Source organism: Lytechinus variegatus, chromosome 14 (assembly GCF_018143015.1).
Source record: "Lytechinus variegatus isolate NC3 chromosome 14, Lvar_3.0, whole genome shotgun sequence".
Taxonomy (NCBI): domain Eukaryota; kingdom Metazoa; phylum Echinodermata; class Echinoidea; order Temnopleuroida; family Toxopneustidae; genus Lytechinus; species Lytechinus variegatus.
Genome location: NC_054753.1, coordinates 6,464,063 through 6,478,598, shown reverse-complemented (window position 1 = coordinate 6,478,598; position 14,536 = coordinate 6,464,063). Strand labels below are relative to the sequence as shown.

The 14,536-nt window shown below is 35.6% G+C and overlaps 1 protein-coding gene across 1 annotated transcript; it reads left to right on the top strand.

Annotated features, from left to right (window-relative positions):
• Positions 1-1,878: 1,878 nt before the first annotated feature.
• LOC121427252 lies at positions 1,879-13,974 on the top strand. The gene is made up of 7 exons (XM_041623573.1): positions 1,879-2,002; positions 8,617-8,743; positions 9,224-9,445; positions 9,983-10,125; positions 10,744-10,789; positions 11,462-11,613; positions 13,389-13,974. Exons 1-7 carry the CDS (start codon positions 1,983-1,985, stop codon positions 13,492-13,494), a joined length of 816 nt encoding a protein of 271 aa, XP_041479507.1. The 5' UTR covers positions 1,879-1,982; the 3' UTR covers positions 13,495-13,974.
• Positions 13,975-14,536: the final 562 nt, after the last annotated feature.

Sequence of the window (14,536 nt, the reverse complement as noted above, 5' to 3'; positions counted from 1 at the left end):
CCACTATTGTTTTATTTCTATGTAATTTAAATTGTATCTTTTCCATAATGATGTTGAGATGTAAATATGTATTTACTTTGCTGTTATTTTGGAAATAAATGAAATGAAATATGTACAGTAGCTGACTAAACTTATTTGAGACAGTCTTCGGAATCTAGTCTTAATTCTAGACCTGTTGTTGGTTGAAGTGTCAAATATCAGTCCGTATTTGGAGACTGGTATATAGCACTTATCCTTGATTCGTGAGATATCTCTGATCGGGGCCTGAACTGGATAGATTAGATTAAATTTATTTATTTCCGTTCAAACAAATGATATAGTAGTGAGCCAAGTACACTGTATACATGTTCGTAATAATACACATCAAAATAATACATACAGTTCTATAACATTTCATAACAAATATTGAGGATAAAATTATCTTCTGAAAATCTACCGAAAATAGATAGTGAGACGACGCTCAAGATTTGTAGCTCTGATCTATACATCGTTGTATTGGAAATTCAATACAATTATACCCTTTCAAAATTTTCATTTTCCGTGAACTGACGTAAAGAAAGACACGTAAAGTAACAGACAGAATATGATACTATGTGGTGGGTCAAGATAAACAATGATGAATTTGAGCTGAAAAGATACAATAGAATCACCTTGAACGACTGTACGTGTTTCATCCTTCTCGATCGTATTCTGATGTCTGTCGGCGAGATTGGCAAAGAAAACACATAACACTTGGGTATGACAAGAGACAAGTATGATACATCGAGCAAGAAAGAAGTTTGACACCCTCAGATTATTGGCAAAATTATCATTCATATAGGAAATTATCGGCCCTAGAACTGCCAGTATTTGGTGTGTGTGAGGTTATCTTTCCATCCATCCACCCATCCATCCATCTATATCTATATCTATCCATCCATCCATCCATCCATCCACTCTATCTATTTTATTATCTATCTATCAATCTATCTATATATATTAAACATAATTATATATTTAAGTTAATAGTTAAGTTAAGAGTGAAGTTGACTTTACTGTCAACAATACACTGTACTTAAGGACATTACGATCCTGATGAAGGGCATGTGCCCGAAAGCTTGATGAAGACTGGTAAAAAAGTGTTTGAGTAGAATATACAATTTCACTATAATTATAGCTCACGAGTTTAAAATTGTTTACAATACATGAAAAGCCTTTTTTTTGTAATCATGAACAAGATGTATCTTATCCAACTAGTTATAACATTTTATATTTATTTTATGTAGTGCTCTGAAGGTTTATCCATTATCATTACTCCCCCTGATTTTTTAGTATTTTTCCCTCCTAATTCACCTAATTTCTTCGCTTTATTTCTCCCTAGTCCTTCTCGATCTTTACCCCCGGTCCGTTTGCCCTCCATTTCGCTTCGTTTCCTTTTTTTTGCACCTCCCTTGAATCTAAATATATTCAGTACCGCGGCAAATCCAGGATTTTTTTATAGGCAGACTGCATTTTGTCCCAAAACAATTAACAAGCCAAAACAAAAGAACATGAAAAAAAGGGATGTGGGCATACATCAACCACGTATACTAGGCCTACAGCTGACGAAGGATTTGGTCTCCAGAAAAGAGTTGACTCAAGGAAGCCCCCAGTGTCCCATCCTAAGGCGGGTCCTAAGGCCATCATTCCCAAATGAAGGTAGTTCGGGGCTCCTTAATACGCCCCCCCCCTTCCTTGTTGATCCACGAACGCCTGCAGTATTTGTGCAGTTTTCCACAACATACTACATGTATAGTGAAAAGTACACCTGCCGGATATAATGTTGAGATCGATTCGTAATCAAATCGAGGGAGCGCTAGAGCTCCATAGCAATTATGACGTCAGAGGTACGCAGTACGCTACCTTATCGGTAGGTGTTAGACTCGACTGGCTCGAAGTGGAACGTCTTGGATTGAAATTGCTACCTTAAAAATGATATATTAACGCAGTTAATTCTTCGCGAAATGGTGGACGTGACGTTACAGTAAGTTGAATTGAATTTGAAATTAACGCTGGACTTTTTTTGTATTTTAAACGTTTGAATTGTGTAATAATTTCTATGTCGCACTCGCACTTGCTGTAGCCTGTAGCACACAACATAGGACAAATGTGCAATGAAAGGCATGGGCAATTTAATTTATTTATCACGAGATTGTGTAGTCTTGACTTCGTTGAAAATGTATGCTTAAGAATTGCATGTACCGGGATCTGAAGTTGCATGATAGATGTTTTCTCAGTGCCGCGGTCTGTCGTGAAATGGAAGTGCTCTGTGACTATTGTTCAGTTAATTTTCAAGTTTTTGATATTTAAAGTGTGACTGTCTGTGTGAGAATGGTGAGTGTCAATGGTGAAACAAGGTTTTGTGAAGCCTGGGTTCTGGGTCCAGGAGGGGGGGGGGCTTGCTGCTGAGTGGCTACACATTTTTTGCACCATATTTTTTAAGTAGGAGAACTAGGACAGGGACACTTAAAGTTTTGAAGCCATCTTTGGATTACACTAAAAATATGAATTCAATATGATCAATTTTGTTCTGTATGATATTGCCTAACATTTGTACTAAAAATGATGAGACTTTGCTTCTTAACTTTTCCAAATGGCTGTTGAAAGGTAAATGCTAGTTTTGGTAACGATATCAAAATGAGTTCGTACAGAATCCAATGAAATGACCACCAAAGTGTCTGTTTGTATAAATAAAACACATGTGCCAAAGGACTCTGGAAGAAATTGTGTAATTGCTGAGAAATCCGCAAATAAGCACAGGATTCGGGTAGGGCGTCGGGCCGACGCTCTAAGCAATAATTATACATTGTCCCACGTGCGCTTATCTGTGTTGGGGATCTTCGGTGTGAACATTTTTCAGCGTAGATTTCAAGATTTCACAAAGTTCAGTTAATGTAACTGTACCAGATCTAGATCCTCGATGATATACATGTACTGACAATTAAGCCTTGTTTTACAGACTTTCTCATGAAATCAGTGTTTACTGCAACTACTGGAATTTCTCTTTAAAAATAAAATTGATGTCTGTAGATTCTACACACAAACTGTCTAGACACCCAACAAGTGGATACGGTATACATGTATGTATAAATTGCAACAACGAGAATAATGTATGAAGGGGGGGGGGGGGTCCCCGGTCCCATGTCTGTACCCTTAGAAATCAAAAGGGATGCTCTTGGCTGAAGATGTTAAGAGTAAAATTCACTTAGCAAAATGCTGAAAAATTCATTGAAATTGGATAACAAATAACGATACATGTAGTTTATTGAATTTTAAAGATTTGCATTATTTCAGTGAAACAGTTCTAAGCATGTCTTTCATGAATATTCCTTCGGTGGGCTCACTGAGCTGATGATTTCATATCCCCACATGTTTTTTTTATTCATGTTGAATTAGGTTAAAAAAATTTCTACAAGGAACTAAAACATTTTGATAGACAACTGATTAAGTCCATTAGTTATTTCTTGCTGTTATTTCATCATAATGGAGACACATAATTTACACATTTATAAAAAAATGAAACAATTATGATTTCATGTTTAACATACGAAAACAAAAGTGGGGAAGTGACATCATCAGCCCAAATAATGAATATTCATGAAGACATGCCGAGAACTGTTTCACCAGAATAATGCAAATCTTTAAATTAAAATTAAATTACTTCCTTAGTTGTATCTGGTTTTGATAAAATTTTTAGCATTTTGCTCTGTGAATTTCACTCTATATATAATTTAGATGTGAATATCTTCAGCCCAGACTATCCCTTTAACTTTGAATTGAGCATGAATTAATGTAATACATGTAAGTTAACATTCTTTAATTTGGCATCAATTATGAAAATTTGGTACTTATTATGATCCTAGTAATACAACCTGTGTGTTCATGAGGATGATGGAGTCTTAAAGGAGAATGAAACCATTGGAACAAGATAGCTTGTGTGAAAACAGAAAAATCAAAGAAACAGATCAACGAAAGTTTGAGAAAAATCGGACAAATAATGAGAAAGTTATGAGCATTTGAATATTGCGATCACTAATGCTATGGAGATAGCAAATTGGCAATGCGACAAAGATGTGTGATGTCAACTCTCCCCATTACTTTAGTATATATTTCACTAGAATTGCCTCTTTTATCACATTTATCCATAAATCATGTGTTCTGTTTACATGAGGGCATGTAATACATATTTTTTTAAGAATACATCATGGATAAAGAGTTTGTATCATCATAAGAAAAAGCAAAAAGAGACATTTTGAGGGTATTTTATAGTCCACCAAAGGGAAAGTTGTTCATCAGTGACATCACCACTGATCTCTCCCCTAACTGGATATGCGGGGAGGGTCCTTTGTTTGAAGCCAGCGAGTTCTATTGTCCGCCATACCAGTTCCCCCAAAAAGAACGCGATCGCTCCATTAGCGTATGCATTGTGAGCGATACGCTAGCTGTCTGCACACTAAAGCTCTTGCTTTTTAAACAAAACTTCATATATTTAAGGTGCCAGAATTCGCAATTTTCTTGAAACTATGGTACTTTCCCAGTACATTTCGGAAACATAATTTTGAAGGGGTTGGTGTTTTTCTCACCTAAGGAAGAATGGATAAAATCTTTGACTTGTCTAGGGGTATTTTGGAGGTTTGCCAAATAACCTCTTAGGATCGATAGGGCGACGATTTTGGCAATTTTCTAGGTTATGCAGGCTTATAACACTGGGCTTGAAACCCCCTTTAATTTAAGTCCACCCCCCCAAAAAAAAAAAATCAAACAAGTGTAACACCGAAAATCTCATCGCTTAAGTAAAACTTTTGAAATATAACTTTCATATTTTACTTCTGATTTTGATTAAATTTTTAGCATTATTGTGTGGTTTTTCTCTCTATTCAAATAATCGTTTCCGTGAGGTGGACTCGCCCTTTAAAGGACAAGTCCACCCCAACAAAAACTTGATTTGAATAAAAAGAGAAAAATTTAACAAGCATAACACTGAAAATTTCATCAAAATCGGATGTAATATGAAAGTTATGGCATTTTAAAGTTTCGCTTCATTTCACTTAACAGTTATATGCACATCTCGGTTGGTATTCCATTATTAACATTTTGTGCTTCAGGCAAGGAGGTCCTATAATCGTCAAATTCGTAAAATTGAAATATTGTATAGTTCAAACTATAAAAAACAAAAGAAATAGTGAGTGAGTGACATCATCGACTCTCTCATTTGGATGTAACTGACTCGTTCATTTAACTATTTTGTTGAAAATAAGCGAAACTTTGAAATGTCATAACTTTCTTATTTTACATCCGATTTTAATGAAATTTTCAGCATTGTGCTTGTCTGATTTTTCTCTATTGATTCAAATCAATATTTTTCTGAGTTGGACTTGACCTTCTCTCTCTCCTTCTGTCACATCGATCGACCCTCTTCAATTATCCTCTACCCAGTTTGTTCATATAGGCAGCGGAAGCGGGGGGGGGGGGGGGGGGGGGTCCTGTCCCCCTATATTTTAGGTGGGGGATAGACCCCCAAAATTTATGTTGACAACTTTTTTTTGTTCTTTTTGCTTGTCAATTTTTTTCCTGCATCCCCCCTAAGGTGGACCCCCCTAAAATCATTGTGGTCCGCCCTAAAATTCTGGTTACTTCTTTTTTTCGATGCTTAATTGTCAGATTATTTCATTTGTTTTGCATCCCTCCCTAAATTTTGGGTTGATAACCTTTTTTTTTGCTTGTCAGGTTATTTCTCTTGCGTCACCCCCTAAATTTCTGGTTGATAACCCCCCTTTTTTTGTTCCACCGAGACATTTTTTTCTTTGAAGACATTCAGCATCTCAAAATAAGTTCTGTGAAATTTCTGAAGTCTGTAAATCCGTCTCTGTAGCTTACTGTCTTTTTTACATACTTTAGTTTAAAAAATGTGTTCTTGGAAAAAATAATTCGATCTATTGTTGACAGAGAAATATCACAAATTCACATGCCACAAGTTACATAACCCCCTAAAGTCCTATTTCTACCGTACATGTACCTCTAGCTTGTAAATTTCATTGTCCTTTCACTGAATAAAAGATAAAATAATTTTCAGAATACCTTGTAGATCCCGTCCTTGTCCAAAAAATCAGTCTATTTCGGTCAGGATCAATGCTTCGCAATTTTTTTTTAACTCCTCCGAAACGGCAGATTTTCAGTTTTTACTTTAAGTCAAATTTCAGAATACAGGCTACACGGTCAGTATTTTCGTGTCTCGTGATATTCTTCTGTCCAAACATGACTGATAATTTGTGAATATTAATAAACTGAATATTTATTTGAATCATGGTTTAAATTCATCACGCTTCCAGAGAAATCACAACAATCGATTACCCCCCCCCCCCTGGAGTTTTAAAGTTTTGGAAACTTGCTCTGGTAATTTAGAATTACCACACATGTATTTTGAGCACATGGGACTACATAAAGTCTACACCTATGCAGTTCACCAGCTTGTCTTATCTGTGAAAAGTAATCCCCTTTTCTCTGTTTCCACGGTCGTCACGATAAGTGCAATTATACGTGGCACAGGACGACATCTTAAACTTTGTATTAGGCATAAATTCACATTGAAAAGTGCTGTTATAAGAGTTGATCTGGTAAGTATAATTAAGATTGATACTATTGTCGTGAACCAGACTCTACTTCGATTTTGGCTCTTTTGGGGGAACTCGGCGTGCGGAGGTATCAACTTCCGGTGCTTCAACACGGAATAGGCCAATCAGCGTTATTGTTCCCATCCAGATAAGGGAGAGATCAGTGGACATCACACATCCTTGTCGCATTGCCAATATGAGGATCACCAAAGCATTAGTGATTGCAATATTCAAATGCTCATAACTTTCTCACTATTTGTCTGATTTTTCTCAAACTTTCTTTACTCTTATTCTTTAATTTTTCTGTTTCTACACAAGCCTATTTTTTCCAAAGGTTTCATTCCCCTTTAAGGTCATGTACAAGGTAAAAATTAAAGATCAAGTTTTTGTTCAACTTGCTCTCATTTCTTTATTTCTGCATCATTCATGTTTATACTTGGTACAAAAAGGCTGATACCAAATGTGTGTTCATGAGGATGATGAGGTCAAAAGTCCTCTTGGGTGTCAAAAGATAAATTTTGCATATTTTATTAAAATCAGGCAAAACTGGTGAACCACCTTGTTATACAAGTGAAATGTAATGATTTTTCTATTGAATTTATTTAATAGAAATGCTTGTTTTTAGAATTTATGGACAAGTCTCAGACACTTTCTTTTTTTTTTAGGTGAAATACATGTAGCTGTGTTACAATGAAGACCACACACCTGAGCCCATTGCCTTAAATTTACTATAAATGTATAGTAACTCTGCCATCCCATTGTAACTTACATGGAATCCTGGGGCCGATTGCACGAAAGGGTCTTTCCAAGGACCGTCTTTCGTGTCGCCCATCTTTTATGATACGCTATAAGCGGGGGTGTTTCTGAAATTTATGATAAAGAATAAGATTCGTTAGCTTGATTTTAAATCGAATTTTATACAATTTCATGATATGTCACATCATTTTATAAACAAATATTTTGTTTATTTTAAGGACGAATGAAATATATTTGCAGATGGTTTATTTAAAATGCGTTTCACATGGCGCATCATAAAAGATGGGCGACACGAAAGACGGTCCTTGCAAGACCCTTTCGTGCAATCGGCCCCTTGGTTTTAATTGGGACCAGGGTGTTGAGTTTTGAAACCTTGGTAATTACAATTGGATGACAACTTTACCATTATAGCAAGTTGTATGCAATGCGTAAGACCTGGGGGGCGTTTCATCAATATTTTCGTCCGACAAGTTGTCACATCTGACAACTTTCCTGGATTCCGATTGGTTTAGAAGCACTGTTACTATAGTAACTGTCGGATAAAACAGGACTTGTCGGATAAAACGTCCGACAAGTCCTTTCATGAAATGCTCCCCGGGGGGGCATTTCATCAATATTTTCGTCCGACAAGTTGTCAGATCTGAGAACTTTCCTGGATTCCGGTTGGTTGAGAAGCACTGTTACTATAGTAACTGTCGGATAAAACAGGACTTGTCGGATAAAACGTCCGACAAGTCCTTTCATGAAACGCTCCCCAGGTTTGTCTTTTCCTGAGAGGGGGCACAATATGAAGAAATATGGGAAGGAGAACCATTGTGTTGAGCAGCAAAATACCAGAATTGGCACATAATTGGCACATCATGCTAACTTTTTTTAAATAAAAAGTTTATGATATGAAGACTTTTGGGGCAACTGTCTTGCCCCCTCCACTATTGTATGGCCATTTAAGGTTTATTACTTTTTACCATTTAACAATAAATTTGACTTTCACATCTTTTTTTTGGCAATTTCAAGTCAGAATATTGATTTTTTTCCCTATATCTTTAGTTAGGAAAAAGAATCTTTAGGCAAGGGTATACAAATCTTGCTAGAAAGCTTATAGTTTTAAAGACTGGTTTTTACTAGTCATATAAAATAGATTGTCATTTATTCATAAAAATTTATAAAGCAGAGAAACATCACTTATAATAGTTATAAATTATATATAAATGCATTTTTAAAAAAATTACAGACCTCCAGCCTACCCAGGCAATGATGCTAAACAAACCGATAGCAACTGGAACGCAGTCCCGATCATCACAGTTAGCTCACCGAAAGATGTTGACCAATCAGGGGATAAACTAGTCAAACTACCAAAGGTAAGTGGTGACATAACCCTAGAGCTGGAAGACATCAATTGCAAAAATTAGTCAGGGGCCATTTTACAAAGATTTTTTGAAGATATGCATGACTTTATGTATAAAGTTTTGCCTGACTGATGACGTTATAGAATCAGATCATTCTCAATCCCTTTGATTCCCATCTTCAGCTGAAGTTAATCTTCTTATTTTCAAATTAATAGTTTGCTTTGTTATTACAAATATCTGAATGGAAAAACGTAATATTTTTCCAAATTAGATCAGGATCATAGAGAGTGCACTCCCATGAACGAAAAATGTTGATGAGCAAGAATTTTGAGTGAGTGTTTGACGGAAATATAAATTTGATTCACCACAATTTATGAATAATGACATGAAGAAAACAAATCCTACTTTCTGTACCATGTAAATATATTCAAAGATTTTTACTGAGATACATGTATGACAATGTTAAACCGTAAGCTATCTACTCCTATTCAGCTCCCATCGGAGCGTTTCAGGTACACCTTGTGGCATGAGCTGCGCAACAATGACCTGAAGGGAAGTGAACTGCACTTCCCCAGGGTTCGTAAGGCACCGGTAGTCAAGGAGAAACTCTTTAAGAGGATCCAGGATGATCAAGGTAGGAAGATTCACCATGGTAAGACCGGTCAGGAGAGGAAGGCTCACCAGAGGCAAGCTGAAGACTGGGAAAATACACAGGTAATATATATTCATTTTCAAATCTCAGTATCACAGGAAAAAAATATGTTCGGGCTTGAGATGATTTTGCCCCTATAATACAAGAGCCTGAGAAAATCCCAAGTCACTGCAATGTCTATATAAAGCCTTATTTGATCATCTTTTAATCTTTGATTTGGCAGCTTTGGAAATTTTCATAGGCCTTTTTCTACATTTTCCCCTTTATTTTATGTGTAAAATAATAATGAGAATGCTTTGAAAAATTGAACTTTTTTTATTCATTTCAAAATGCACATTTGTAGTGGGAAAAATAATATATATTCATGGTTTATTTATTCCAAAAAAACAATACACATTTGGCAGCCAATGGCTGAAAAAAATATGTTTACAAATGGTTCACATATATATATATATATATATATATATATAAAAAGTATTAGACCTCGTAGATTTTATAGTATGTCAAAGGAACTGATTTTTTTTTACACTTTGGGATAATTTTTCACTTCTCGATTGTTTTCTTCTAATAGTTTCTTTGATATATCTCTTTTTATATAGCATGCCAACCTATCGTTTCAAGATCTCCAACATGATTACCAGAGGGAGAACCTTCATAGCATCATGAAAAGATTGATCAGAGCTGAGACTGTACAGATCAGGGATAATAATATCGTTGATCTCTCAGACGTTACTTTCAACTGGTAAGATCATGATACTCCTGGGGGGTGTTTCACAAAGATTTAAGTATGACTTAGAGTCGCACTTAAATACCGAGTTGGGTACGGTATGAAAGGCTTGACTGCATTGGTCAGATTGTGTCATGAGGATGCGTACTACTGCGTATCTATCAATAAGATCGCACGTTGCATATAATGTACGCATGGGCATTTAAGTGCGACGTAAGTCGTACTAAATCTTTGTGAAACACCCCCTGATTTTTGCAACTAGCATTTTACACATTACATGTTTAGGAATATAAGAAAGAGAAATAAATCTGATCATCTGGACTTACCTTTTGAAAGGGAATACAACACGTTAGACCCGGGTTGCTTCTTCATCTCTTCTGAACGAAAATCATACTACGTATTTCATGCAACTAAGGCATTGGAAAGAAGTTTGATGTACATCCTACTTTTTATCTTGAATTAATTGCATGAATATATATATAGTATGATTTTTGTCAGTGTTAGTGTTTATATACAACCTCATTTACATGAATAGTTAATACTGTATATATAAACATTATTGAATGTCATGCAATTTGATGCAAAGTATATATTTTGCAAGAGAACAAAAATTTTTCTTTGTCTCTTCAACAGTTGTAGAGAACTGAATGCAAGCAAGAATTTCATCACCTCATTCAAGGTAATAAGAATTCACAATAGATGACAAAGAATAAGACAATTTATATACAAATAAATATTGCAGTTATTTTTAACTGGAGGAAAATTGCTAAGATCTAAGGACTAGCAAATATCAAGTTTTTTTCCCAAATGTCCTACTGATCATTATAAACTGACATGTGCAGCAGGAAAAATATGATTGAAATCATTAAAAAAGACAGTGATTAAATTTGCTTATCATTTATCAGAATGTTCTATTTTATATATGTGGTATATTAAGTAAACTTTATTCAGTTTGATTTAAAAGGCAAACAATGTATGAACTGGTTATTATATCAATGATGGAAGACCTACATATAGGATTCAAAAGTAAATGTCCTCTACATGTAGATTGTTTTAAAAAGGTACATTTAATTTTTTTTTTCAAAGTCACATTAAGTTGAAAATAATTATTAGACCATACTGGTTGGGAGCTTAGGAGGAAAGTGGTGTAATGATCGTTCCCCAAATTGTATGATTAGAAATGTAGGTAGTGTTTCTCCAGTAGAAGAATTGATTGATTTTAGAGTCAATCCAAAATAAGCTCAGATGATTATCAATATACAATATTCTATTTTTTTCAAGAAATCCAATACATTATTTTTTTCTTATTTGTGTTCTCATTATCTTTGTTTTCAATGTTTTCCTTACCTAGAAATTACCCAGATGTCCTAATTTAGAAGTACTCAACCTCAGCGACAACTCCATCAACTCATTTGATAACATTGGTGTCTTACGGAAGACACAACTGGAAACATTGGATCTGAGAAGGAATCCCATCTGCTTTATGGAGAACTACAGACAAAGGTAGATATCGAGGGAGCGTTTCATGAAAGAAATTGTCAGATTTTTTATCCGACATGTTTTTATTCCATAGTTACCATATTAACAAGGCTCCTCAGCCAATGAAAAGTAAGGAAAGATGTCAGATCTGACAACTTGTCAGACAAAAATGTTGATGAAACGTTCACCAGGGCTTAAGATAATACTTAGGGCATTAAGGCCATGCCATGGATGTGGATGTACCCTATTAATTGGCCTCAGTGTCACACTTTAATATTTGGCTTGAATGTTTTATGTACGTCAGAGAAAAGTGTCTTTGTCCTTAAACTGGAATTTGCTGTTGCAGAATTACTGAATGTCACAACAGGAAAGATAACATGCTTAAATTTACAGTTCAGGGACCTGTTGCATAAAAGTTATTTAACCATGCCATCCAATGGTATCTTTTATGGAATCCTTGATTTTGATTAGCTGTTAGAATTGTTACCATGGTAGTTACCATCGAATGGCAGAGTTTCCATGATGGTAACTTTTATGCAACAGGACCCTGTTGGTAATGGGAAAGTAATATCTCATTACATGTGTGTGCAGTTGATATATCGACTAGCTAATATGTGGAATATAAAGAAGAATATTCAATTAATATGAAAGAGATATATAATCCAGGTTTTATATTCACTAGGTCCACATGCTGTTGGTCTACTTCTCAAATAATCTTAGTATACTACAAGGGCTAGACCAGTTTGGTCTCCTGTTCATTTGGTTGATTGCTGTTTGGTCTACTGTATACTTGGTCTATTTCACACTTAGTCTAATGCCCAGTTGGTCTTATTCCATTTATATTTGTTTTATTTTTATTTCTGCATTCACAATACATTATTAAAAATATTTACATTGTTTGTAAAGTACAAAATAATCCAAAATGTATAGAATATAAACATAATACATAATTAGGGGAAAATGGTGTGGGCATATACTTCACATTTTTATAATAAAAAAAGAACATTAACAAATGAATGCAGGAGACCGCGGTTAAGCGGTTAAGCTTGTAATTGATGGCGGCCTCATATTCTTCACTTTGTCAAAGGAAAATTTTCTTTGTAAACATTTAGTTTAACCATATAGACTAAGTTGTGTAAGACCAAGTGGATATTAGACAAAATCAGTATAGCTGGATTAACTTGGATAAGACAAAATTGTAAATGGGCAGAATTGCAATTAGACCAAATGGTTAGTAGATGGTCAGGTTGTAGACTGTGGGATGAGACCAGATGGAAAGTAGATAAAGCAGATATGTAGGTTTATTTCCAATTTGTCTAATGCCAATTTGTCCAATTGCCAACTTGTCTTCTCAGTTCCTCCACTCACCACATGGTCTTCTTTCATGTAGTCTAATGCCATTCCATCTAATAACCAGTTGATCCAATGGCCATTTTAGTCCACATACCATTTGGTCCAGTTGGACTAAGAGTTAAATTGTGCAAAATGAATGAAAATGAATGGATATCAGACCAACTGGTTTTGAGACGAAATGGTCATAGACAAAATGGTGATTAGACAGAGTGATGATTGAACCTAATGATTTTTAGACGAAATGATGATGGACGGAATGGCATTAGACTAAATGATAGTAGACCATGTGGTGAGTGGACGAGTTGGCAGCCGACGAATTGACAATTTACCGATAGGTAGACAGGTTCGCAGTTTCCCCAATCAAGTTCCTTTGCATTGTACTTCATTCAAACATTTCGTCATCATGACTGATGCTTAACTTTCAACAATTCTCCCCTCTCTTGCAGGATATTCAATGCTCTACCCAACTTGAGAGTTCTTGATGGCGTCTCTCGGCTGCCTTCAGATTCTGGAGACGGTCTTTCATCGACTGGGAGCTGTATGGTCATGTGATCCCGATTCCAAAGTAATTTTAGCTCTTGTGAACTCTGGAAGTTGGTCTGAGGCCAAGGGCACCCTCTCCCCTCTCTTAACCTGCATCATCATAAGATCTTGGGTAATACTAAAAACTCTGGACACTATGGAAGTTGGTCTTAAAGGGGAAGATCACCCTGACAAAAAGTTATTGTACAAATAGCAGAAAAATATTGCAGAAGATTCTAGAAAAATCTGTCAAAGAATTAAAATTTATTAGAATTTTAATGATTTGATTTGTGACGTCACTTGCAAGCAGCATTCCTACATAGTGAATGGTAAAAAAAATTAATGAATTGTCATTTTCTCAGAAAATTGACAGTTGTTTTCACTGTACCTTTTGTACGTCAACAGAAAATCAGTTCACACCAGATCATGAAGAGTAAACAAAAATAAGTCCTCAGGAACTAATCAAAAATGAAATTCATGCATTTTATATTTCATAACATATAGGGCAGCTGCTCGTTTGTGATGTCACAAATCCAAAATTTAAATTCTAATAACTTTCTTAATCTTTAGTGGATTTTCCTCAAGCCCTCACCAATATTTTTTTCTGCTATTTTTACAACAAACTTTCTTCAGGGTGAACTCCCCCTGTAAGGCCAAAGGCACCCACTCTCATCTCCTTAACGGCATCATCATACGACCTTTAGTAATACTAAGAACTCTGGACACTCTGGAAGTTGGTCTTCAGGCCAGTAACACACTCTCTCCAAACACTACCCTCCATTGCAAGAGAGGATCTCTGATCAACTGGTAATGATGCAAGTCTGGAAGTGGGTCCAAGGACAGGAGCCTCCACTCCCCCTCCCCATTTTAATGGGATGAAAGCAGTGTTATAAAGGAACCATTTTTTAGACTCTGCTGATAAATCAAAGGCTAGGAAGACCTCTCAATTCCAACTCACCAAAACTGACTAACCAATAATAAGCACATTTGCGCTGTAATGTGGTTGCAGAGCAAGTATCTGCATCATTTAGTCATATGACCACAACATTGTTATAGAAAAAAATCTCTGGGA

Excerpts from the sequence above, each read along its gene's own strand:
- LOC121427252 (XM_041623573.1), top strand. The coding sequence starts at position 1,983 with ATGGTGGACGTGACGTTACA. Across the intron at positions 2,003-8,616 it reads ATGGTGGACGTGACGTTACA|ACCTCCAGCCTACCCAGGCA; the intron begins GTAAGTTGAATT and ends AAAAAATTACAG. Across the intron at positions 10,126-10,743 it reads TCAGACGTTACTTTCAACTG|TTGTAGAGAACTGAATGCAA; the intron begins GTAAGATCATGA and ends TCTCTTCAACAG.